The 27,669-nt window shown below is 40.4% G+C and overlaps 2 protein-coding genes across 4 annotated transcripts in view; both read right to left on the bottom strand.

Annotated features, from left to right (window-relative positions):
• The window catches only part of NHS (NHS actin remodeling regulator), a 286,415-nt gene that overhangs the window by 62,732 nt on the left and 196,014 nt on the right, over positions 1–27,669 (bottom strand). The window contains exon 1 of one of the 3 annotated variants that reach the window (XM_082246761.1): positions 5,469–5,589. The exons of the other annotated variants lie outside the window; for them this stretch is intronic. Within the exon in view, the coding sequence (XP_082102887.1) occupies positions 5,469–5,502 (34 nt within the window). The 5' untranslated portion in view covers positions 5,503–5,589. Of the gene's footprint in view, positions 1–5,468; positions 5,590–27,669 lie in introns of those variants that run through there. 3 annotated transcript variants of the gene reach the window in all.
• LOC309546688 (uncharacterized protein) lies at positions 20,872–22,830 on the bottom strand (the record flags this gene model as incomplete). The annotated part of the gene is made up of 2 exons (XM_082246403.1): positions 20,872–21,666; positions 22,501–22,830. The coding sequence occupies 2 exons, from the start codon at positions 22,828–22,830 to the stop codon at positions 20,872–20,874; spliced, it is 1,125 nt and encodes a 374-aa protein (XP_082102529.1).

Genomic DNA, 27,669 nt, shown 5'->3' with positions numbered 1-27,669 from the left:
AAATTTTAGTAATTGTATTATTCTTTTCAATGTAAGCTTTAATACAATACACCAGACTTTTTCAATCTGGGGTGCCTTGAGGTTTCTTCAGGGGTGCCCTGGCAAAATGCCTAAAAATATGCTAAAAAATGTATACAAGTTGGCGTGTGGATAAAGGGCTGCCTTTTAGTTACACAAAGCCACAGATTTTCATTGTGCACCAATACAACCTTCTAGCTGCCGGCGTCCTAACGACCATTGGCATAATCAGTTGATAAGGAGGATGTCAGTCACCTGCATAGCATCCTCGTTTGACCCTCCCCTGCCCCTCTCCATCAGCGTTGGGGTCACATTAGCTGAGTAATGGAGAAAAACTGAGAGAGAAGAGAAACATTAGCATACTAGTCAGTACCAGTTTGCAAAAGTGTATTTGCTTTAAAAGAATAAATCACCTCTAACGTTGGACTGCCTACATTTGTGGATGTTGTTGCACTATGTAAAACTATTAGAACAGTTTTTACATTTTAGAATGGGGTGCCTCGAGACTGTCTAAAATTTTTAAAGGGTGCCTGGTGACTGAGTGTGTTAGCGCTAGATAAAGGAAAAAACACAATGCACATGAGCACACACTTAAATATTTGCTTTTTGGGGGTTTGTGCTCCTGGGGTTGCTCTTGCTCATTCAGGTGTTAAAACTGTTGAAATATGGCCAGCACAGGAAATTAGAGTGTAGCAATAAGTGCCCAAACATACCCATGGATCGGCACATGTGCTCTGAATGAACAGAAACCCAGGCTGTTCCTTCAGAGTCCTGTGCCATTAATGGTGGCTCCTGCACAACCTGGAAGGAAGGCCGGGTGAAGATGGAAGCCTTGTCAGCGGTGACAGCGCTTTGCTGGAAGGCTTCGTTCTACTGTAGGTTTCGCATTATGTGCTAGTATACAATGCATACTAGCACAATATGACTTTACCTTGCAGGTTGCAAAATAAAAAAAAAACACAACGGTTTACTACCGCTTTATTATAATAAAATAGGATAAAGCAATTATGGAGATAATATCCAAAGCAACAAGATTAAATCATTTTCTTTATATACACTACAAAATGAAGACTTTAAGTGGAACTTAACTGTATCTGACCACCACAAACCGAAAACACTATTTAGTTCATTTTTAATATACAAAGCAATCCTGCCCATCTGTCCATGTCTCCATGCTTTATTTTGCTGATAAATCACTTTAACCACTTTACGACCAGCGACATAGACCTACGTCGGCTGGCTTTGCATGGTTATACCGGGGTCATGCCTCTAGCTAGAGGCATCATCCTGGTACCATTTTTTAGAGCCGGCGGTCGGCTTTCTGGCGGTAATGACCAATGCGGCTCGGGAGCTGATCGATCATTACCCTGGTGAGCGGAAGGGGACTTCCGCCCCCCGCCACCTTCTGCGGCTCTGCCTGGGTCTCCCGTTTCACCGAGAGACCCGAGCACCCAGCCAGTGCATCCGCCGGCTGGATGGAGTCCCGATCCGTGAGCAATAATTAAAAAAAAAAAGAGCTACACTCTAACTCTAAACTAGCAACCGTTAAAAAAATTTAAAGCGTCGCCTATGGAGATTTTTATTGACCGTAGTTTGTCGCCATTCATCGGGTGTGCGCAATTTTAAACCATAACATGTTGGGTATCTATTTACTCAACGTGACATCATCTTTCACAATATACAAACAAAATGGGCTAACTTTACTGTTTAGTTTTTTTAAATGCAGTAAAATGGCTTTTGAAAGACTGCTGCGTAAATACCGCGTGACAAAAAAATATTGCAATGACCGCCATTTTATTCTCCAGAGTCTTTGCTAAAAAATATATATAACGTTTGGGGGTTCTAAGTAGTTTTCTAGCAAAAAATACTGATTTTAACGTGTAAACAAAAAGCCTGGTCTTAAAGTGGTTAAAAAACACCCCCTAACATTTCTGGCCATGGCAATCTTGAGTAAGAGCAGGTGAATCATTTAGCATTTACTTCCTGGAATCCATTTGCCCTTAGTTCAGACATGTAGTCAGGAGGGTGTGCATAGCTGAGAAAAAAATGAAAACAAAAAAAATATATTATACCTTCCAATCTATATTCTAAGACTGAAAGCATGATGCAGCTGTCCCCGACAGCTCTAAGCTGATCATTCAGAACTCAGTCAGCTCTGAGCAGAGACTGTCAGTTACCATTGTCTGCCCTGCCCCTGCAGTACTCACTGAAGCACCAGGCTGGGGAGGGGCAGATGCATCTGGCTTTGGCTCTCAGCCGAGCACTGAAAGCCAGCTGTCAATCAGGCAGCTGGGTAGATCCCAACATTATGCTTGGGATATCCTTAGGATCCGCTCGGTGATGTCAGCCAACCATGGGCTTTAGCTCACTGTCTGATAATTCTGGGTCACAGGAATACAAAAAAAGTGCAATCCTGTGACCCAGGAGGGAATAATCACCATAAAAGCTTTGACCATACTTCTCTTTTAATGACATTCTTTTGAATGTTGCTTATATAGGTATGTTAGGGGGTCATGGGTGGAGCAAGGAGAGTTGAAAGCATCAGGCTTTGACCTTCAACCTGAGGACAAAGTGCTAGTCAGATGTAATGGTGTACATCACAAGGGAAGATGCAAACACTGGAATAAGGTCATTGGAGCTGTCCTACAGCAGCCGATTTCAGGCATGTCAGTCTGCGATATCCAGGGAGAAGGAACCCAAGAAAAACTGAGACCCCCGCACTGTAAATTCCGCAAATTTATCAAGACCAACAGAGGTGCTCATAAGGGAGTTTCGAAGAACCTGTTCAAGCCACAAAAGTCTCTGCCTCCTGCTCTTCCACCATTACCTCCATGACTCCCAGGAGAAAACCATGGATTCTGGAAATATTACACAGCCCAGCACAGGTTCCCTCTCCTGCTGTGACACTCTCTGAATCATCATCTACTGACATGCCTGAAAACAGGTAAATGTGGACCCTGGAAGACAGAGCTAAGACTCATCCCCTGATGACCTAACTTCAGGAGCCCCTAGTACACTTTGTGCAGGATGAATTTGAATGGTCTGCAAACTTGTCATGGACAGTAAGTTCAAATTGGGTGCTGTATAGCAGAGTGACATGTCCAGGAGAGTTTCTCTGCTTCTCTCCCTCAGCAGCTCAGAGAGGCCAAGCGTGATGAAGCAGAGGAAGCTGGGTTAGTGATCTGCATCCAAGTGAGTGGCCCTCCAATGCCAGAATTGGCATACAGACATATGAGTAGTAGCCTAACAGTACACAGTAGCTCAAGCAGCTAAAGTACACAGCATAGAAGACCCAGTTACTGTCGTGATCCTCTCTCTAATTACTACCAGAGTAATACAGTTCCAGTGGGGTGGCTCTTTTGTCCTTAGATACCTCCAACTGTTTGCCTGTGTTACCAGAGCTACTCTGGACTTCATCTAGAGGGATGCTGTTCATGAGGATAATTATAAGTAGCTACTTGTGTTCTGAAATGTTTTAATGCAGTAGGGATTTTCAGCTAGACTCTCTGTTGTTATAGATTCTTCAAGAGACTATACTTTGCAACTACAGAAACATTACTGTAAAAGAGTCAATGTTTTAGCAGTTTTCAAAATTTGGTTTGTATTATTCTTTAGGGTATGCATGTTCTTTGCCATCCTGAACCTGTTTTGAAATACTGATTCAAACTTTGTCCCTGTTAAGTAAACTACACGTCCAACAACTAGGTCTTCTGTGCGTATCTTTCCCTTTTTCCCATCCTACCACCCACAACCCCCCCGCCCACCTTCCCCTTAGTCTCCTCCCTTTCTTCCTTTCCTTTCTTTTTGTAACCCCCTCCCCTTCACATATTCCCTCTTTCCCATATCCATCCTCCACCCAAGCTCCACCTTCCCACAACATGCTCTTTGCCTCCTTTCCCACCTTTAACTTAGTGAACCTCCATACATCTCCTTTCACCCTTACTATTCAACCCTTAACAATGAACCACCAAAAACGTAGCTCATCCTCACTATTCCTACCCCTAACAATAGAACCACCATATGCCTAGATCACCCTCACAATTCTTATCCTTAACAATAGAACCACCATATACCTAGATCATAAGGAGGGGAGCATGGTTTTGCACTCTTTGTTTACTGTCATCAAGACAACACAAACACGGACTGCACACGGGTTTTTTTAAATCTTGGCATATTACCAATTTATAGACACTCATTTCATGTTGTTTTTTTTTTTTTTATATACTAATTTGTTTATTTAAACATTATTTTTGTTACACTTGGTTTATCAGGTATGATGCATGAGCAAATCACCAGTAGCGTTTGAAGTTTTAAATAGTTTTTTCTAGTTTGTTTGGGATACAGACAGTGCTGGGGTCATATATATCATTTAATGTTTAGGACAATTTGTCTATTTCTACCACAGCAGCAGTCAATAAATAAAAGTGTTCACATATCTACCATAGCGCAGGGACAAAACAACAATATATTGATATACCTAGATCACCCTCGCCATTCCTATCCTTAACAATGGGACCACCATATACTAAGATCACCCTCACCATTCTTACCCTTAACAATGGAACCAACATATACCTAGATCACCCTCACCATTCTTAACAATAGATTCCACCACTAATACCACATCTTACATTCATTTGCACAATGTTATGTTATGTTATTTATTTATTTTCATCTTTTAATATCTTAATGCTTATGTATTTTCATATGAGCAATCGTTATAAAGCATCTGCATTAGAAAGTAATCGTAAAGTGGAAACTATATTGAGACGGAACCCATTCCATCAATTGTTATAATCTTGTATGTGGAATAATACATAAATAGATAAACTAAAAAAAAAAGAATTGAAGTTACAGTTACTCCCTTCCCAACCTTTTCTGTTAAATAATAGCTATTCCTATTTTAGTAGCAGTGCATCTCACATCAGTTTACAGTAAAACTCATGCAGTATTTACTAATTTGCATAAAAAAGTAAGCCATGAACCTTTTTATGTCCCACAGAGATCCACTGAAAATAGCATACAAAGAAAAAAGAAAAATCAGATTTGTGGGATAATTAGAATTCAGCTATTCCCTGCTTAAGTCTTTACTCAGCGCTTTATAACTAGCAGACCAGCCATAAATAACATACTTCTTCTTATCTGACCCATAATCTATACCCTGTGCACACCATGAATTTATCCTGCAGAGTTTGCTCTACTTGTCTTTTTATTTCCATGTTTTATACATCAGATTGTCAGCATCTCATATTCCCCGCCTCTGCATAATTACATGTGTGTGTATGTGTGTAGATGTGCCAACAAAACCTCTTTTACATTATGTGATTTGTATTCTTGTTGTGCAAAGTGTTCATCAGCATCCAGATTTCCATGCAACTATTTGGAGGATTTTAAACAGCTTCACAAAGTAAACATCTTAAAAAAAAATAACAGAATTTAAAGCCAAATACCTCCGTTCCGAAGAAAACAGCATCCTAGAACCATGGTGATTTCAGCTCTGCTTTTTTAGGAAGCATTCCAATGCCCAAGAGGCTTGTCTTCTCTTATCCATAATATGTACTGTGTAGAAGGATTCATTGTGTGTGTCTATACAGGCTGACCCGTTTTAAGTATGGAAAGGGGTCAGTTGGCATTACCTGCTGGGATAGTCATGGTATGCTCAAGTCCAAACATCTGCTAACCCTAGTGACTCCCCTGCCAGACATCCAGATGGTTCAACCCAAGAATTTGGTCCTTCTAATCTCTTCACAGTCCAGTAGAATGGCAAATCAGAACAGTGAGCAGTAATCCCAGAGCTTTTACACTCAATCACTCAGGGCTGTTAACTCACTACTGTACTTGGGTGATTCTTCTGCTGTCAAAAGGGATTAAGAGCTGGTTTTATGTTGCGGTTTGTGAAAGGACACTATCATTATGAGAAATGACACGTACATAGTTGTCACACGATATACTTTGTGCCATTTATTAACTCAGCTGGAGGAATTGTGTGCATACTGCTAACAATTCAGTTACAAAGCAGCAGATAATCGCCAAAAAAGCAAACCTGTCTCTTCGTCCTGGCTTTCTGATGGAATTTGCTTAAATTATTCAAATTATGTTGAGATTTAAGGTCATAACTATTTTTAACGACCCAACTTTTTACACAATCCTGCATCCCTCGGTCACATGCAAAAATGTAATTCTCTAACTGTCATTTTCCAAAGTCGAAATTGAACAAAAATTGCATGATGCTCTAAGCCAAAACAAGCAGTTCGCATTTCAGATACTTTAATATATGAAGCCCACAGCTAGTTAATCTGATTTAATGTAATAACCACAAGCCACATTTCAAGCTTTAGATATCGTGCATTGCTCACTGCAGATTTTCAAATGAACATAAGCTGGATACCCAAATTACTAAACATAACTACATCACAATTGATTAAAATATGTACTGATATGTAACTGAGATTTTCAATTTGATATAAAAACATCTTAGTGTACAGTAAAAAAAGATTACATTGCTGTATTTGCTGGATACTAAAAAGTTATAGCATATGCCAGCTGCTTTTATCTCTTAAATCAGATAGGGTATCATTCCAGCTATACATTTTCCTAAATGTCCTTGTGGGTTCAGTTCTCCACAGAGAAATATGCATGTATGGACAACACGGAACACATATATGGACAACACATAAATAGGTCAGTGTTCTAATTTAACAGAGACAGTATAGCGTTATGAAAACTCCATGGGCTGGTTATTTATTTGATTAAAGGAGAAGTACAGCCAGAACCTGTTTGGCTGTACTTCCCTTGTGGATCACAGGAGTGAAGATCATTATGCACTCCTGTGAACCATTTTCAGCAGACAGCGGGCTGAAGCCCGCTGTTGGCTGACATCACACATCCGGTCCAGGCTCTGGAAAGATCACGGCCATGGCCGCAGGGCTGGCCCTACCATGGGTTCCACTGGGTCCATTGGACCCAGTCAGCACTTTGAGAGGGGCAGCAAATTGATGCCCAAGATTTTTCTTTCCAGCAGTTTTGTGTGTCATCAGTTTACGGCGCGTTACGGCTGGCATTTCCCCATCTCATACTGCCGCCCATAGTGCAAACTGATGAGTATAAGGAGGCAGAGAGTCCCCTTCGGCGAACATTCCTTATGTGATTGTGGTGTTCGCAATGATGTCAGACATTCAGACAAGCATAATAATACTGGAGTTTGTGGTGTGGAATTGAACATAATGGTATGTCATATAATTGTGCATGTAGCCAAGGTGCTATTGCATACAAATCTGACTTCCTGACAAATAAAATTTTAGTCTTAATTATCCTGATTAATTATCCTGATATAAAAAAATTTGTGTGGGCCTTTTGGTGGGCTTTTTTGGAGGGGCAGCATTTCATTTTTGGACCCAGGCAGCACAATGTCTTGGGCCAGCCCTGCATGGCCGCTCTTGCCCCCTCCATAGCCCAGTGATCCAGTGAGCGAGGGGGGGGGAGGGTTAGACAGTCACCAGCTCTCTGCTTAGGGAGCTGTGAGAACCGATCGATCAGCTGTGTTTGGTCACTTGGTTCTCAGTATTAGAGCCGTCAGGGAACAGATGCAGCATCAGATCGATGCTGCATCCACCTAGATAAGTATGATTTGTCACAAAAAAATTTCCCATACATCTATTTCAAAGAGCTACCAATGTAAAAATGTATTTACCAAGAAGTGTTTTTTTTTAGGGAGACCTTAGCTGGCCATAAGTGAGCTGAAATTCGGCTGGTTTAACAGAGACAGACCGAATTTCGACCGATGTGTGGCCATTCCTGCTTTGCTATTATCGGATGGGCTTGGTGGAAACATTTTCTCAATCATTAGCTGCAGCCTCTAATCAGTGTATTGTGACAGCAAAGAGTCCCCGCTGTCAGAATAAAATGTCTCAGCAGGAAGGATGTGTGGATGGAGGAATACACTATTTTTGTGTTTTTTTTTTTACTAAAAAAAAATACATCTACAGTATGGCTAGTTTTAGTTGAATACATTTAAAAAAAAAATGTCAAGTCCCTCACTAAATAACTCATAGTCCAAAAACTCATACTCCAAATAGGTCCAGTACCCACTTGCCATGAGGGCACCACTGTGGGCTCGGTCCTGAGACATGCTCTGTGTGTCCATTGATATACATAGCGCGCCTTGGCTCCACCTCCCCACTATCTCCTTACTGACTGTGATTGACTTTAATCTCTAGTGAGAAGAGAGAGCTGCTGCTCTTGGGAACAGCACTGGATTGAGATCAGGCTCAGAAAAATATAAGGGGGGCTGGGTCCTGATCAGAGAAGTTTTTTTTAACCTAATGCAGAAGATGCATTAGGGCAAAAAAATAACCTTCTACCTTTAGAACCACTTTAATAGAAACTCTGAATATGCATCTTTTGAAAAGCAGAGGGCAACATCTTGAGGCAGCATTTTGCTAAACTGTAACCCACAGATACATGCAAATAGATACTGTAACTGTACCATTGAATACAAGTGTAAGTTCCTTGCTGTTTCTGTGTGGGTTGGTACTGTATTCTCAAACCCTACAGAAAGCTTATTGTTTGTGTATTCTTTTATTGCCAATGTTAATTTATTTTAAAAGCACTATAATAGTGGCACGTCTAAAAAAATATTTACGGTAGCTATTTTATTTTAAAGTGTGAGTAAAGGCAAAACTTTTTTTTCATGTTGGATAGAGTAAGGGAGGGTTTTGCTATCTGTGTCCTATTGGGGAGATTTCCCTTCACTTCTTGTCCCATTGCCAAAACAGGAAGTGGGGGGAAATGCCTCCAAAGTGAGAGAATCTTGGTTTGTCACCAAGGGCACCAGAACTAGTGTCCCCATTGGAAGATTTCTTATCTTTTACTGTTCTGATGTCAACCCTAAAATTTGGGATTTCCTTTTACTTTAAAAGGTAACTCCACATTCTTGGGGAAGAAAATCAGCAAAAAAAGAAAAAACAATATAGTGTATACAATTGTGACACAAATCATATTGTAATTGAATGTTATTAAAAATGACTTTTCCTTTTCAATCTGCAGCTGCTGTAATTGTGTGAAAATGCAATGCAATATGGCTACCTGAAGGTGTTCTGTACACAGAATGTATACTGACCACACCCCAGAAACATCATGTCCTGCTTGTATGATAGGCTCATTGAAGTCTGCCTAAGTTACAAGTCAGATTTCAGGCATCCCTCTGCAACAAAAATGTCATTTTTGGTGAGATATTCCCAACAGGAACACATCTATCCAAAGGGATGCAGGCCCAGCAGTTTTCCTCATTATTGCTCTACAGCCACCACAGCTGATAGATAATTATGAAGCCACTTTCATTAGACCCACTCAGCACAGAGGCACAGAGGAACAAACAATATTTCTTCAGAATAACAAAAGGTAGGAATCTGCAATAAAGTTTGTTAAAATCCTTGCAATGTACAGAGATCACCCAGAGGGGAATGTTTTTTTCTCAACAAAAGTGGAGTTATGCTTAAACTTTTGATAATAATGGTAAACAGGACAAATAAAGAGGGAGAATTTCTCTAATGGGGGCACAAACAGCAATAAAAATGGCAGGTGTTCTAATCTTTCTCCACTCTTTCCAACACTAAACAAAAAAAAACTTAAGTCAATCAAATAATATTTTGCATTAAGAGAGACTGGGGGAGCCATAGCCCGGACTTAAAAGTATTGGCAAGTTCTGAGACTTGGCAGCTATGTTAGAGATGTAAGCAGAAGAGCACATCAGCAGGCAATGTTGTTATAAGCTGTTGTAGAACCTGGTGGGACAGACAACCTATTGTTTAGGTTTAGATCCTCAGAAGTCTGGCATGTGCACTGGCAGCACTTAAAGAAGCCATAAAGAAATGACAGTGACAGGGATTCAGTGAAAGAAGTGGTCGCTGTTTGTGTTACCACAGTCCAGGTAGTCATTTCAGATGGAGCAAGGGACATGTTTTCTTTTAAATACTCCTTTAAGAGCCGAGCCGAGATTAGATTGCCCCAGGTGTCAGTGCAGCTTGGAGCAGGTCACATAAAGAGAATCTAGAACCTGGCCTGGTATATACTCTAATCAACATTCAAAGTCTACAGGAAATAGTCTGCAGGGTCAGGCTATTATTCCCACCCAGTGAAATGGTCTACAAGCTGACGTATTGGAAGGCAAGAGAGTGGGGAAAGGAATATTGTACTGCCTGCTAGGTATCTGTTAGCATATTAAAATTCTGATGTTCCATGGTGTCTGTTAAATCATATCTATGGTCAAAATGTAAAATCTGATTTTTATTTCCACATTGTATTTCAATTATTTTAGCCTGTTCCTATTAATCTTATTGATCTTGAAGTTTCTAAACCTACTTTAAAGAAAGAATGCTCAGTTCTATTCTATAATGCAAATTGTGGTATCTATCCCAAGATTAATTATGCAAGAATGTTTTAATTCATTTAATGCATTTCTATGATCGCCTTGTTGCCAATGTAACAATAGATCTTTTTAATCTTTATATTTATAAAAGACAGCTTTTATATATTCCTTTGCATCAACTCTTCCTAATATATCTTTCTGGTATCGCAATGTCCCTTTTCCCCCAGTATTAATCCCTTTTGGGATTAAAACATTCTTGCATTGTAAACTTACTTTGTGAAGATCCTACACATTTACTTCTTGTTGAGTGGGTTTGGTGCCTCAGACCGAGAAAGTTTGGGACTTTATAGGCCGAGTAAGTCAATAGTATGTAAAATTCGTACAATTTATTAGAAAAAAGGTTGACAAAGTAAACAGATTATTGTGACACTCTATCTGGTGTCTGGGTTATAGACCCATTGGTGATGGTGAGATAAGTAAATAAAAGTGACACAGTGATATGGTGACCTATGAATATGTCCTTCTGTTGGTCCACGCTGAGGTTTTCAGCTTGGAGTCCGCGAAGGAATATCCAAAATGCCTACGCGTTTCGGCCTACAGGTATAGCGCCTTTATCAAGGAAGGGTTTGTTCACCATATCTGTAAGTATATTGAATAATATATTAACCTATGCATTTGTGAGAAAAATTCCCTTTTATTGCATGGTTGGTACATTCATTAAAATTAAATTGTATGTACCAACAATGCAATAAAAGGGAATTTTTCGCACAAATCCATTGGTTAATATATTATTCAATATACTTACAGATATGGTGAACAAACCCTTCCTTGATAAAGGCGCTATACCTGTAAGCCGAAACGCGTAGGAATTTTGGATATTCCTTCACGGACCCCAAGCTAAAAACCTCAGCGTGGACCAACAGAAGGACATATTCATAGGTCACCATATCACTGTGTCACTTTTATTTACTTATCTCACCATCACCAATGGGTCTATAACCCAGACACCAGATAGAGTGTCACAATACTCTGTTTACTTTGTCAACCTTTTTTCTAATAAATTGTACGAATTTTACATACTATTGACTTACTTGGCCTATAAAGTCCCAAACTTTCTTGGTCTGAGGCACCAAACCCACTCAACAACACTTACCAGGTATGACAGCCAAACCAATATTGTAGGTCTGGGAATCACTTCTTCTTCAACACATTTACTTCTTTGGATTCTGTGACACATTATGCCCTGTGATAGGCACTACAGAGCCTGCCATCTAAACTACAGAGGTGCTGAGAGGAGAAGTTTCAGCAGGCGAAGTCAATACAGGAATTGCTGCTTGCAGGCAGCAAGGTACCTTGGGATATATAGTCCTTAGAAACTGAATAAAGACATTAAAGGAGAAGTTGCAAAGCATGCAGGGAATCCAGGAAGTTGTGGAAAGAGAGGTCGAGCAGGCAGGCCGTACAGGTAGTATTTTTCAAGTAAGCTTAAATTGGTTTGGCAAAAAGAACTATTGTTTGTATTGTTACTACAAAGCTAATGTTATAAAATGAAAGTGTATCCTTTGACCATGAATTCTCTTTAAGGAAAGAAGAAAATAGAGACATTCATTTTGGAAGTAGCATAGCATGCATGTAGAAAAATGGTTTATCAGGAATATTTTAAATAAGTATTCAATGCAAAATGATAACAAATGCATTGGTCTCCAGGTAAGTGTCAATATCTCTCATTTAAATATTGAGGTTCAGATGATTGTTGTAGGTGAGGAGGAACACACTATTATTAATCCTAAAAAAATATAAAAGTTGTCTGTCTAGATCACAACCCTTTTTTTCAGTCAAGTCACCCTTTAAAATGATGAACCGTCTCGAGGAACCCCATTCTAAAATGTAAAAAAATCTATCCTAATAGTTTTATTACTTATAAACTGATGACATCATTGGTTGTTAGGACGTCAACGGCTAGAAGGTCATAATGGTACACAATGAAAGCCTGTGTACTTTTCTCAGTTAAGAGCACCTAGTGTCATTTGTGTCCGCTGCCCCATATCTCTGCTATAAGCATGGGTCACTTCTGACAAGTTTCTCTGACACCCAAAAAAAAATTGTGACAGGGGAGGGCACAGACTGTGATTGACAGCCTCAGCTGGGGGGAGGGGGGGGGTTGACCCTTCCCTCCAATCAGCTCTCAGAGCTCCCCTCACTGAGTGTAACTTGAGCTCTCTGCCCTCTGCTCTTCAGAGCTGAGAGATCCTGTGTAAATTCTGCACTTTGAATGAATATAGGTGAAAAACGGCTGTAGATAGACAGGTACAACTTATGTAGGAGGATTTGTTTCATCTCAGTGTATCACCTAAGGCCAGTCACTTCAGTGGGTATATGTGAGGGTTTGCAACCACTAACAATATGTAACAAGGCATACCAATAGGGGTCTGTTGGACAGTGATGGAGCATCATGTTGAGATGTGTAAGGAGGGGGAGATATCTGAATTCAGAGATAATATCTAACATTTGCATAGTAGGAACGATGAGTTTGGGGGTTACCAGAACACTACATAGATTAATGGCACCTGCTGACACCTTTTGGTGCCCTGCTTGAAAATGTTAAGATAAGCTTTTCTACTTGTCCCAAACAGTCAGTTTAAGAATTCAGATCACTAAATTATAAATGTGGACTTGAAAACGGGCTAAATATTTCTGTTGTTTTATAAGGAATGAGCAAAACACGCACATCAGAGATATCGGCAGCATTAAAAGCATCTGTTTTGTCCAGTCCTCTGTGCCTTGCTACATTATCAGGACATAAAACAGCAAAGCTTTCATGGATGATTCCTAACTAGGCCAAATTACTTTGGAGAGTGGCCAAGATGTTCATTTAATATTCACAACTGACCTGTTTTATTCCATGGAGAGCTGAGTAAAAAGTTAGGTGAAAGGCTTCTGCAACTTTGCTGGAAATGTGTGGCTTGCCTAATGCTGTCCCCTGAAGCACAGTCTGCAGTGTACACATTAAAGATTAATGCTAAGTCTCTGACACTTTCTTGTTTCATCAGCACAATATAGCGTAGAATCATGCTGTTTGGATTATGTCTAGAAGAATATGTAGTAATGGTACAAAGCTAGAGATACAATATAGGTAAAACAATACACATACTATATACGCAACACTACTAATGTAGCACCCTCCTAGGTAGGTGCTGTAGAGAAAGTATAGTTTTGGGTCCTGTCTACTTACCAGGACTGCAGTTAAATCTATATTGTTCTCTGCATACCAGAGAGCAGGATCTGTTAGTAAGGTCTGATCAATGTGCTCAGGTGCAACTCATTCTGTCTACACACTGGTCCAATAGGGAGGCATGTTGGACAGTGGAAGGAAACCTGACAAATGAGTGCACAGACTTTTGATACAGCCCTGGTGATTTGACAGAGCAAAGTGCCTAGTTGCATGCTGGGATACTGTATAAAAGCCAGGGGCACATGTGCTCAAGGTCTTTCGGCTGGATAGCAGAGTCCCACAGGGAGGGGGGGGCGGCTGCCTCCTCCTCTGTAGAGGGGTTGTGAGGCTTTAGGTGGTCGACCTAAGGGCCTAGAGAGTACCAGTGAGGAGCTTAACCCAGAGGTCCAGGGAAGCTGACTGAAAGGGGAGACACTGGAGGATCTGATTCTGCATACAGTGAGTACAGATCTGTGTCAAGGGGCCTGTCCTGAGGGGGGCCATCCCTGAAGCTAGAAGAGTCAGTGGATGGGTTTTCATTGTGCACCATTACAACCTTCTAGCCGCTAGGGTCCTAACAACCAATGACGTCATTCATTAATAAGGAGGCCCCTGCACAGAATTTTTGATTGCCCCTCCCCTGACCCTCTCCGTCAGCCCTGTGGTTACATTATCTGAGTAGGGGGGGGAATCTGAGGGAGAAGAGAAACACTGACATAATTAAAAAGGTGTATTTACTTTCTATTGATTCAGTGCTGTGCTTGTCTGCAGCTCTCCTCTCCCCTCTCCCTGCTCTCACAGGCTGTTAGTCAAAGCCTATCAGGAGGGAATAGGATGCGGGGCTGAACCATGCTGTGTGTGTCTATGGATGCAAACAGTCTGGCTTGGGAGAACGACGCAGTACCCCCTTAGCACATGGCTTTCTATAGGGGCAGCTGAAGTGAAGGAGGATTGGACAGCACTGGTAGGGGACTCCAAAAGAGGAGGTTGGGGCTGCTCTGTGTAATATCATTGCAAAGAGCAGATAAGTATAAACCTCTTTTTTATTTTAATAAAAAAATAATATTTGTGATTTTACAAGCGCTTTAGGAGTAGTGTTTTGATAAAGGATGAGATAAGGTATTAAAAACTATACTGTACTGCTTTAGACTAGCCTAAAGCCTTCTCAAAAATCCATAGGATCTTGACTCCAAAAAGTACTGTTATTAGGTGTCTAGCCTGCCTTACCATTATCTTGGGAATAGCAGCCGTTATTTTCACTGCTGGCCATCTCTGTTTGATGTCAGCAACTTTCCAGAAGGTATAGTGGATCATTTTTTTCAGATGCACTAACGGGCAGTTGCATGAAAAGAACTTACAGTATTCTTTCTTCATTCTGAATCTTTATAAGTATGGAAACATACCCAGGAATATCGCAGTGAGCTCCTGATTCCTACTGGCTGACAATGCTGTTTCTGCTGTACAGACATCTTAAACAGTGTTTTCAGCCCTGCTGGGGTTACCCCAAGCTGGACAACTGTCCTATCCCTGCCCCTCTTTGTCCATCTCCAAATGTATTCATTAAAGGGGTTGTAAAGTCATAGGGTTTTTTTTTATCTTATTGCATTTTATGCATTAGGATAAAAAATCTTCTGTGTGCAGCAGCCTCCCTCAGCCCCCCTGATGCTTACCTGAGCTCCCTCTCTATCCAGCGATGTCCATTACTGTCTCAGCCATCTGGGACTCCCCTCCTCATTGGCTAAGACACAGCAGCAGTGCCTGCTAGCCAATCAGGAGAGAGAGGGGATGGGGCCAAACCGCAGCTCCATGTCTGAATGGATACACGGAGCTGTGATTCGGCTCCGGTGTCCCCATAGCAAGCTGTTTGCTGTGGAGGCACTCAGAGGGAGGGAGCGGCCATTGGCTCCCGCTGCTGTCAATAATATACAGCTAGCCAATCAGGAGAGAGAGGGGATGGGGCCAAACCGCAGCTCCGTGTCTGAATAGATACACGGAGCTGTGATTCGGCTCCGGTGTCCCCATAGCAAGCTGCTTGCTGTGGGGGCACTCAGAAGGAGGGAGCGGCCATTGGCTCCCGCTGCTGTCAATAATATACAGCTAGCCAATCAGGAGAGAGAGGGGATGGGGCCAAACCGCAGCTCCGTGTCTGAATAGATACACGGAGCTGTGATTCGGCTCCGGTGTCCCCATAGCAAGCTGCTTGCTGTGGGGGCACTCAGAGGGAGGGAGTGGCCAGAAGAGCTGGAAAGGGAACAGAGAAGATGAGGATCCGGGCCACTCTGTGCAAAACCAACTGCACAGAGCAGGTAAGCCCCCGTTCACACTGGGGCGACGCCACGGACTTCATAACATTGAAGTCTATGGCGGTCGCCTCCTGGTCGCCCCAAAGAAGCTCCGGACCCTTTTTCTGAGTCGGAGCGACTTGTGTCGCTCCTATCAGAACGGGTCCGCAGCTTCCCTATGGGAGGCGAACCAGTGTGAACGGGGGCTAAGAATAACATGTTTGTTATTTTTATTGAAAAAAAACAAAAAACGAGACTTTAAAAAAACTCTTTAATTTATTTTCCAGCAAAACAATGCTGCTGTCTTGACTCCCAAAAGCCAGGCCATGTGTAGCACAAGGGCTCATTGGAGATGTAGATCTGCTTGTCATTACATAGCTATGTATACTACAAAAGGAACTTATGTAAGGTCCCTGCTGATCCCACCTCTCAACAGCTACCACTGCAAGGATTTTACAAGATTGTATACACCTGATAATTTTAAACTGTAAGTAGTTTTATTCAGTACAAGAAAAGAAAAACACACATTTTTTCACTTGCACAATAGACTTGTGTAAATAAAAACCTAGGCTGAAACATGCATTGTTAGAAGGCAGGGTAAGTGCTAAAACTATAATAGAGGGGGTAGTTGGATCTGAATGTTCTCCGGGTATGCCTACCAATCTAAAAAAGGTTTAAATTGGCATCTGTATATGACTCAGGAATAGGGGGTTCAGTAGCTGAGGATGCACATAAATTGTTTATATTGGGGAACTTTACTGAACCCAACTAAAACCACTCCATACCACACAGCAACTGGTTTAGATGAAACAGCTAAAAGCATCTCTAATTATACTAACTACTGCAACCCATTACAAACGATAAACACATATGCACCCTATAATTACCTACTAGCATTAATTATGATGCACCAGTAATTCAAAGGAAATGTGTAATGGTTGTGTACATAATTTCTATCTTTCTTTAACTACGGTTAGAGTACAAAAACTACATTTGTAAATAAAACATTTTCCCCCAAGTCTGGTAAATATAAGGATGGGCACTGACATCCATAGCCTGTGAACATCTTCTTAATGCAGCTTCGAGCCACCTGGTGCAGCAGGCAGGTAGCCATTGGGGACACACCGGCTGCATTGACACAACCTTTCATCCCAGTTTGAAATCTGTGCAGGTACAGGTGAGCGGCTCCAAACACAGACAGCGTTTTAATATTTTGCTTTCTATTTTTGAGCATAAGGCAAAGCTTTAAGGCACCTTTTCATATTTTTGAAGGCTCTCAGTTTGTTTGTTTGATGACAGAATCCTGTTGTTTTACGTAGCTCAATTATGCATTAGAAGTCACAGACAGAATATGACTCAAGACAAAAAGGTCTGCCGTGCTTGCTTTTTAGCTAACCTCTAGAGCCATGGCAATCCTTTTTTATTGATAAAATGTTTATAGGAAAAGCTGGTTAAAGCAGGCCATAGACGATACGAATATCGTCCGAAAATCGTAAATGCCAGTGTTATCGAACGATTTTCGTATCGTTAGTGTGGTATGTAAACTATGCGTTTTTCGTACGACAGCAAAAATTCACATATCCAACATGTTGGGTTTTTCCGCGAAATTTGTCCAATTTTCGTATCATTAGTGGTTTAGTCGTTCGATTCCACAGAACAACACACAACTGCGCATGTTTCCGAAAAGAATGACCCGGAAGGTAAATAAAAAGAATATCAACACGGACGACTGTTCAGCCGAAAAACCGCAATACATCAAATATTATATGTTCAAGCAAACTCTGCTAAGAGGCCAATATGTGTGCATGAAAAGTGTAAACACAAAAGTATGTGTATTGCAAAATGACTTTTAACACCTTTTTTCAATAAACGGACCCACTGCATTGTTGTACAGCTGCAGAATAAATGGTACAGCAAGTTTTCTTTCTGCAGGATGTATATGTTCCAATATTGTTTGTCATTAATAACATATGGTTATCCTAATTGTCATTTTAACAGTAGATTATTTTGATGAGAATGTCATTGTCTATACTACCATAAAGATCAATAGCTGTGTATACAGTTGATATCACATAATGCATGAAATAAAGACACTTGAAACCAATTTCAAAATAACCATCAATTTATTGATGAACAATAAACAAAAAGCGTAGTTGCGCATGTCCAGCACACAAACATTTCCCTATTTAGGATCTTAAAAGCTTGTACATATGTACATGAATATAGTTAGTAAATATGTACATACAGCCAAAATTTAACAGTACAAAAGTACATAAACAGTCACATAGTGCAATTTTATTTTTAATAAAGTGCAAGTCAGAGCAAGGGCCCTTTCACACAATCCAATGAGATTCGCCTGTCATGTTGTCAGGCGGAACTCATTGGAATGTTCCATGCATCCCCATAGGGCAGCGAATGTCAGTGGAAACATGTCCACTGACATCCGCTGCTATCCGACCCGATCAAAGCCTGACGGATGGAAATTATCATTTACATCTGTCAGGCGGATCGGATGGATATGATGAAAATGGACTGGTGGTCCCCAAAAGAGAACGGTGGGGTTCTGACAGCTCTGTCTCTGCACAAAGAGCAGAGAAAGAGCTGTCAGACACCTGCTCATAGGGGATTTGGGCGTGGACCCCCCTTTCAGCAGAATGGAGTACGTGGGTGCATGCGGACAGTGTGAATGGGCCCCTACTTTATAACAACCATTTTTATTTTTTAAAGTGCCATAACGAAACATGGTCTTAAAAAAAAATTTTTGGTTCCAGAGTATTTAAACCTTTGCTAATTGGTCTATCACATCAGAAATCCTGCCTTGAACCAATTTCATTTTATTGCAAACTTTCTCAATATCTGAATTGATTTGCATTAAATCAGCAATCATGCGGTTTGCAGATGCAGAAGTGAATGAAGAACTGCCAGCAGTAGACATTGTAAAGCCTATAAGAAAACATGAAAAATCATAAAAATCACAGTCTAAACGTTATAATGAGCATACGTTTATGTGACATTTGGTTATGTACCTGAACTGGTGGCAATGCTGCTCCAATCACTGCCTTCAACTGGTGTGAGACATATCAGTGTTGTGTCAGTCGTCATCTCAGACTCTGCACTTGTCTGCTGTTCATTTCCCGCCTCTGCATGGGCCTTTCTAGAATGTCCTTTGAAAATTAATAAATACATGTATTTAACTTCAAATACTATACATATATTTAAATGCAATCACACTATGCATATTTTTTCTGTATAGAAGACAAAAATACACTATAGATATGCATAGAAAATCACAATGATGCAAGCTGTGTAGTATGCACTCTCTGCATGCACATGTCACATGGCATATACAGAACATACACTCACACAGAAAAACCCAAGAACATCATACATTCTTGTTAAAAAGTTTATACTTACTTTTTTGAAGAATTTTCTTGATTTTCCTTAGCTGATGGGATTCTCTGGATTTTAAGTCAGACCAGCGTTTTCTCACTTGATCTTTAGTGCGTTCAACACCATGGTTTTTCTGTAGGACACGTAGAACTTTCTCCAGAATTTGATCTTTTCTCACATTTTTTTTAGGGTAGACTTGCTTCCGACAGTCATAATCCTTCTTTTGAAGAATGTTCACCATGTCCACCATCTCCTCCAAAGACATGTTGGTGGCTTTCTTCTTCCTGGGGCTTGTCACAATGGTTGTCTGGTGACCTTCTTCCACCTCCACGATTTCCTGCTCCTCATCTGTCCCAGATCTTTCGCTCTGAGAAGCTGCCATGTCTTGTCCCTCTGCCATGATTTCTCCCACAAGCCCCCGAAAGAAAGAAGAGGCGGGGCCTGTACATGGTATATAACGCACGTGCGCATTGCACGAATATGCAGCGACTTTTCGGGACGTAGGAAAGTCTATTCGTGCAGAGAACGCTGAACACACATCCCTGAGGTAAGTTCAAAATGCTGACTCTCCATTGCATATTTCACTTTTTCTACGGAAATACTGTGTTATAATGTAAATATATGCTATTTTATTACTGATAGAAGTCCTTTTGCAGTATAGGAGCTGTTCAAAAAGGCTAAAAATTAGACCTCACTCCTGTCCAAATTTATCTCAGTCACGATTCATGGCACATGGCTCATCCATTATATGAACAGGCTGCATGAAACTTGCATATCGTGTTATTTCTATTGTCTTAAGTATTATTTATTCTTCTTATTTAGTCATTATTAATGTGCAAAATCATTATGTGTTATATTTTACACATGTATAACAAGGCTTTGCAAGGTAACTTAGTAAAATATATATATATATATTTTTTTTTTTTTAAAGGAAAATGCCTCTCACATTCACATCTACTGAGTTCCTTCCCCAATTCATTGATAAATACAGAGAATTTTCGTGCTTATGGGATGTGAAATCCAGGGATTATTCTAATAGATATAAGCGTGATGAGGCCATCAAAGAACTAAAGGAGCTATGTAAAGAGGTTTGCAAAGATCCAAATGACCTATATGTAAAGCACAAGATTGCTAACTTGCGGACTGTTTTTAAAAAGGAGTATAAAAAAATACAAGCATCCAAGAAATCTGGAGCAGGGGCTGATGATGTCTATGTCCCACGTTTGTGGTACTTCAAAGACCTGATGTTTCTTGCTGACACAGATGATCCAAGAGAGTCCCATTGCACTCTGCCACCAAGTGCAGCATCAGACTCCAGTTTGATATCTGACCCAGAAGCAGAGGAAATGTCACAGACACAGACACAGACTCAGACACAGGTATATCCAAATTTTCGTTTAATTCACAATATTTTTTCTTTGGGGGGGGGGGGGGTTGGAGGGCCCAATGAAACAACTATAGGGTCAGGGGTCCTTCTGCCTCATGGGCCAGTCATAGTAGAATGTAACAAAAACTAGAATAAAGAATACTCATATATTGTATATGATTTATTAAGCTGTCTTTATTTAGAGCAAGTCATTTCTTACAAAATATAATACATATGATTATATGCGATCCTGCCATGCAACTGCACCACTACCCATAAAATAATCTGTGTAATGAATGCGATTTTGACGTGCATTTGCAGTTGGTAGCCTAGGCCTTGCAGGAGCTAAATTTACCATGCCACTGCTGTCATTTCGCCAATCACCTGGCACAATTGTGCCACTGGTAAGATCTTCAATATCAACTGCAGTTGATGGCATATATGACACAGTTGTGCTTCTTAAATAATTGTGTAACATACAGCAGCACTCCACTATTATGTCAATTTTTTCAACTGTAACATTAATGGCGGTGTGGAAAATGCGGAATCTGCTGGCCATGATCCCAAATGCATTTTCTACCACCCTTCTCGCCCTAGACAATCTATAATTAAAGATTTTCTGGGGAGCAGTTAAATTGCGCAAGGGATAGGGTTTCAACAGGTGTTCATGTAAGGCAAATGCATCGTCCCCAATGAACACAAAATTAAGGCCCTCAACTGTCTCACTGGAAGATGGAAGATGCAACATTCCTTCTTTTAATCGATGCATAAATGGACTGCGCTCTATCACACCTCCATCCGAGTTTCTTCCATTTTTCCCTATATCCAAGTACATAAATTCATATTTGGCATTCACAATTGCCATTAGAATTATGCTGAAGAACCCTTTATAGTTGTAAAAATAGGATCCTGAATGTGCTGGTGGTGTAATTCTCACATGTTTCCCATCAATTGCGCCACCACAATTGGGGAAATTCCACATGTCCTGGAATTCTTTGGCAACTTCTTTCCATTCTTCAGATTTAGAAGGAAACTGTTGGCAAGATAGAAAAAAATTAAAACATGTTTTAATGATAATTAGTGATCATATTTTCTTCTTAATTTTTTGGGTTTCTATAGGATACACCAAGCCCAGTATCAGAGCAGCCAGGAACATCAACTCAGAGAACTCAAAGAGGAAAGAAGAGAAATCTTGACTACGATACTGCCAGTTTGCTGAAGGATGCATCATCTATCATGAAGCAGAAAGATGATGAATGTGATGCTGTGGGTCATCTGGTTGCACACAAATTACGGAGAATGTCCATGGAGCAACGAGACATTTGTGAAGCTTTAATGCATAAAATGATTGCCATTGGACTAAAGGGCAATCTTACACCTAACACAGATATAATAGGATATCAGGGATGTACATCTCCTCCACCTGTAACATCTGCTCCACCTGTAACATCTGCTCCACCTGTAACATCTGCTCCACCTGTAACATCTGGCCAATATTGGCACCCAAATATGTCTCAATCACAGGGAAACCCAAGCTGGTCAGTGCGTCCTGAACCACCTCAAGGTTCTTGGTTTCATGGCCCCCAATACACAAATCTGTAAAAAAAAATTCTAGATATGTTGCTCAATATTATTGCATTTCTTTGGTGTATTTGTTCCTTTTTTATTGGTTATTGTTTAAGAATTATATATTTTCATAATAATGATTTGGAAATGGGTATGTATTGATTTAAGAAAATACAAACTTTTTCAGACAACCGTGTACAGGAAGTTACATATTTTTTTAATAAAATTGATGTACTCACAAAATTTGACTTATGTTTGCAGTAATATTCTTACTAATTTAAGTTGTAATTTTTATAATTACCTTTAAATACTGTGGCTGGAGCACCTTCACTATGGCCTGACACGTCTCAGGTATGATTCTTCCCAAGGATTGGGCAGAGATTCCAGTGGTGAACTTCAGGTCTTCATAAGACCTGCCTGTTGCCAAAAAACGCAGGGTTGCCATGAGCCTCTCCTCTGCACTAATAGATTTTCTCATGCAGGTGTCCTGTTTGGTGATATGTGGCTGCACAAGAGCTAATAGCATGTCAAAGGACTGCTGGGTCATCCGCAAATAATTACGGTAATCCTCAGGATTATTTTCTCTGAGGTTTGTTAGCAGGTTTACATGTGAAAATTGCTCTCGTTGCATGAGCCAGTCTTTGGCCCACACTCTGCTCTTCCTTCTATTTTTCTTCTTTTTCTTCTCCTCCTCCAAAGCAATCAATGCAATAACCATTGCTGCCATTTTCTGATTCCTATTATACCTCTTGAATGGCATTTTATTGCTGAGAATAGTCGTATGCTGTGGCGAATGATTGCTCTGTTCGCAAATGACACGATCCGACTTTTAACTGTAGGGGGAGTGCCCAGTGGAGGTGTGGTTAAAAGGTCAAGACAACATTGCATCACTTCCTATACTTGCAGAAGGAAGAAGTGTTTTGTCGTACGATTTTCGAATCACATTGATGGTACACTCGACGATGTGCACGACTGGCACTTGCGTTTATCGAACGACAAATCGTACGAAATTCGAAACGTGTATGGCCTGCTTAAGTTTAATATTCTACATCTATGAGTAATACAATGAGGGTTTAAATATTAACTATAAGGTGAAGAAGCTGTTCTTTTTTTTTTAAAAACATAACTCCAGGTTTTAATGAACTGTTGATCCAAACAAATTATTTATTTCACTAACACATGAAGTGGCTGTGTGTGTTGAATAAACTGTATGAAGCATCAGCTACTTACAAAATAAAGCACTGTGTTCTGGCAGCAGGACAAAAACCTCCTTTCCTACTCCTGGAACAAAATCAAGTTGGGTTGAGCACTGCTTAGTTATTCACAGGAGGCTTTGTATCAGTCAATCAGAGGAAGCCTTGTATTCATTCATAAAAAACAAAGCCTCCTGCGAATGGCTGAGCAGCCCTCAGCCCAACTCAGTTTTGTTCTGGAAGTGGGATGGGAAGTTACCATCCCGCTTCTGGAAAACAGCACTGTATACTGTATGCAGTTGATGCTACATACAGGTTATACAGTACCCCCAGTAGGCACATCTGTTAGTGAAGGAAATAGTTTGTTTGATTCAGCTTGGTTCAAACTAACTATTTAATGTTGACCAAAACCTGCAGTTTGGATAGAGCACAGAGGGATTAGAACACCTGTCAGTTTTTATTGCTCTCCATACCTCTGATTCACCCTCTCTATTTGTCCTGTTTCATTGAAAGTGAAAGTAAAAGAAAGTCCAAAATGTTGGGTTGTCCCCAGAAAAGAGGGGAAATCTTCCAATGGGCATGCTAGTTCTGGTGATCTGGGGATCCCTAAGGGATTTCCTCACAGTTCCTGTTTGGTTATGGAACAGGAAGTGAAGGGAAATCTCAGCAAGGGGATACAGATGACGAAAAAAAATCTGACAGGGGTTATAACCCTCCCTTGCTCTATCCAAAATAAAAAAAAAGTTTTGCCTGTAGTTCTACTTTAAACTTTCCTGCACCTAGTTGCATCAATGAAGTGTACAATGGGTTTCTTCATTTACAATGTGTCATCATTTTGAAATAAAGTACATTGTTAACAAAAATTTAGCAAATCAGTAGATAGAGAGATATTTTTGTATTGGTATTAGAGGTACAATATGTTCTGCACAATGTACACTTTTGACTTTTTATTAAGTGTTATGTATAGCATACAGAAGCAAAGAAATGTTTTTAAACACAATATTTTAATTATCTTATCATTCTATAACTTTCATTCATGATCCATTCAAAAATCAGATTTTAATGGCATCCTAAACCACAAAATGTTGCACATGGTAGCGTTTATTTTTAAAGCAAAATTATTTTAAACAATATTACATGCACTATGATCGTTTGTACACATTGTTGTCTGTACACAGAAGTACTTGCAAGTGACAATCTTGCTCTGACAATTTTGAACATTTAGTTTGGACACACAGCACCAGTCAAATGACAGATGGTAACAGAACATACTGTAAGTCTTAGTACAATAATTCCCCAAAAATTAAAAACTAAGAAATGTCTTAGTGAAGACTAGTGTGCATTAGAGAACTACTAACTGGAAATTCTCTTATCCGTAAGCCCCTGAGAGAGCCTAAAAGCGGACTAGTAGGCTTTACAGCTTGATATTTTTGCTGGATTTGTTTATTAATGTATGCTTGTATGACATGCCAGAAATAACCCACTGTGCTCAAAGTAGTGTAGAATAATCAAGCATATCAAAATCTAGCTTGCCCTCTTATTTTCCTTTTACTCTATATATTTTTTATGAGAGCTTTCAAAATAATTACAAAATTACCCTGATTTTTTACAATCCATTACATACTGCTCATACCATCACATTTATCTGAGTTTACTGTCATGCTATACCATGTTATATATTTCAACATGATAATGGCCTTCAGAATAGCAAGACACCACACACCATTACAGCAAGTGTCTTTTAAGAAAGAAGACCAACAAAATGGAACACTGACAAATATAAACCACGTCCTATGTGTGTTTTTTGATGGCACGTGAGTCTGAGTGCTCGCTCCGATCACCATCCAACTATGCAGTGAGGAACCTCTCTCCTCTTGCTTAATCCTGAAGCTTGACTCCTGTTCCTCTCAAAAACAAGGAAACCCACTAGATCTTAATGTGATCATCAACCACATTCTTACAGACCCCGTCAGCATAGTGGTGAGACCAATCAATTTTTCTTTTAATCTATGTTTATCACAGCTGTTGGTTGTGCCCTGTATTGACTGTACCAACTAAATGTGCATTGCTCTTGATTAGGTACATGGTCTATTATGACACAGAGGCATCTCTGGGGTCTGTCAGTTTAAAGGGGTTGGAAAATAGAGTTTAAAAAATATGAGAGGTAAATCAGCAAGAGGTGGAGCGACTGCAAAGTCATACAAGGTGACTACAAGTCCCAGAACGATTAAAAAGTTTATGATAGAAGATGATACCCTGGATAAACAGACTCTGGAGAAAACACAAGGAACCAGTATAAGACAAACAGAAGTAAGGAAAAAGAGGGGACAGAGCAGGCCATCACTGGGCATGGACACCAGAGGGCAATTAAGATCAGAACGGGACTTAGAGGTTGATACAGAGTTCGATTGCAATGTAGAGCCAACTGCGACTGACCAACTGCCCACAAGGGTTGAAATTGCAGGTATGCTCGCAGCACTAGGAAAATCTTTAAAAACAGAATTGATAGCAATACACAACGAGTTGGGCCATTTATCAACACGAGTGGAAGATCTGGAAAAAATACAAGATAGCTATATACAAATAATAAATGATCTAAGAAGAGAGATGAAGGATTTAAAATTGAATACAGAAGTCTTGCATATAAAATAGAAGATCAAGTAGGTAGGAGGAAGAACTTAAGAATAAAGGGTTTGCCCCGAACGAACAAACGGTGAGGACTTAACAGATAAAATGAGGAAAGTCTTCAACCCATTGCTGGGCAGAGGAGAAGCTGAACAGATAAAGGTTGAAAGAGTACATCTAGCAAGAAGATCAAAGGGTATACCAGCGGATGTCCCAGGAGACATAATTATAAGATTCCAGAGTTATGCAGAAAAGGCCAAGATTTGGGACAGCCTGAAAAGAAAGACACCCATAAATTATGAAAGCGCTAATATCCAGATCTTTACAGATTTATCACAGGCCACGTTTAGAAGACTGAGACTATTGAAACCATTCCAGGTTGGCCCGAAAAAAAAAAAAAAAAACAATAAAAGGAACAATTCAGGAAGAAGAACAGTGGCGGCTGACATCAAAGAAAAGAAACTGAATCATGTATTTGACTAAAAGCTGGCAAAGAAAAAAGATGGGGGGGGGGCTGTGTTGGGGTGGGGTGGGTGGATGGGCGGAGGGGGGAGGGGAATGGAAGGTTTTAGAGAACATGGGATGGTAGGGAGAACGAGGTAACTAGCACGCCAGTAGAGCATCACCTGGAGTAGAAGGGTAAGGTGTGGCCAAGAAGGAATTTTAACTACTTCAGGACCATGAGGGGGGGGGGAGTGGAGAGGTCTCTTAGAAGGTTATGGGATGGGGGGGAGGGGAGGATTGGGAAGGAAGTTAAAGAAAAAAGAAAAGTGTGTCAACCCTATGGTAATATTTGTTGATGTTGCTTCCCCTTGGGATTAAACTCCCGCGGAAAACATCTAGAGAATACGTCCACTCCCGCATCCAGCTTAGACTGAGGGCGGGAGAGAGAGGAAGAAGAAATTCAGGAGAGGAGAGGGTAAGAAGAAGTGACATGAACACCCTAAATTTATTTACATATAATGTAAGAGGTTACAACTAAAAGACATAAGGTATTAGAAGAACTCAGGCGAAACTCTGCTAGCATAATATTTTTACAGGAGACACATATTGCACAGGATACAAAAGTGAAATTATATTCAAAATATTATCCGGTCTGGTATTATGGAGACTCACCAACGAAGAGAGCAAAGGGGATAGCAATTGGTATGGCGAAGGACGTGAGGTTCTCCTTAGAGGAAAGGTTTGTTGACCCAGAAGGACAACTATAGGGAATGCACTATACATTGGCAAATGTATACTGCCCAAATAAAAACCCGAGAGGATGTTTGAAAAAAAATATTAGCGAAGCTGATGCATTTCAAAAAAGGCAATTTGATTCTGGCAGATGACTTTAACTTTTGCATGGATCAGATTTTGGACAGTACATCGAGTGCACGGGTGATGATGGGTGGTCATCAACTCAGGATGGTGAGAAAAAAGATATTTCACTGCCAGCTGGTAGACGCATGGAGAGTCCAACATCCTGGGGAGAGGGGCTATTACTCCCCTGCGCACTCAATGTACTCAAGACTGGATTACATTATGATAGAAGATAGGCTGATAGAAGCAGTCTTAAATACATCAATAGGGATAATGACCATTTCTGACCATGCCCCAGTAACTATAAAAACATTTTTTCAGGACCTCAGAGTAATATAAATACTTGGATG

This window comes from Pelophylax lessonae, assembly GCF_965119305.1.
Source record: "Pelophylax lessonae genome assembly, chromosome: 2".
Lineage (NCBI taxonomy): Eukaryota > Metazoa > Chordata > Amphibia > Anura > Ranidae > Pelophylax > Pelophylax lessonae.
This window is presented reverse-complemented; position numbering and strand designations above follow the sequence as displayed.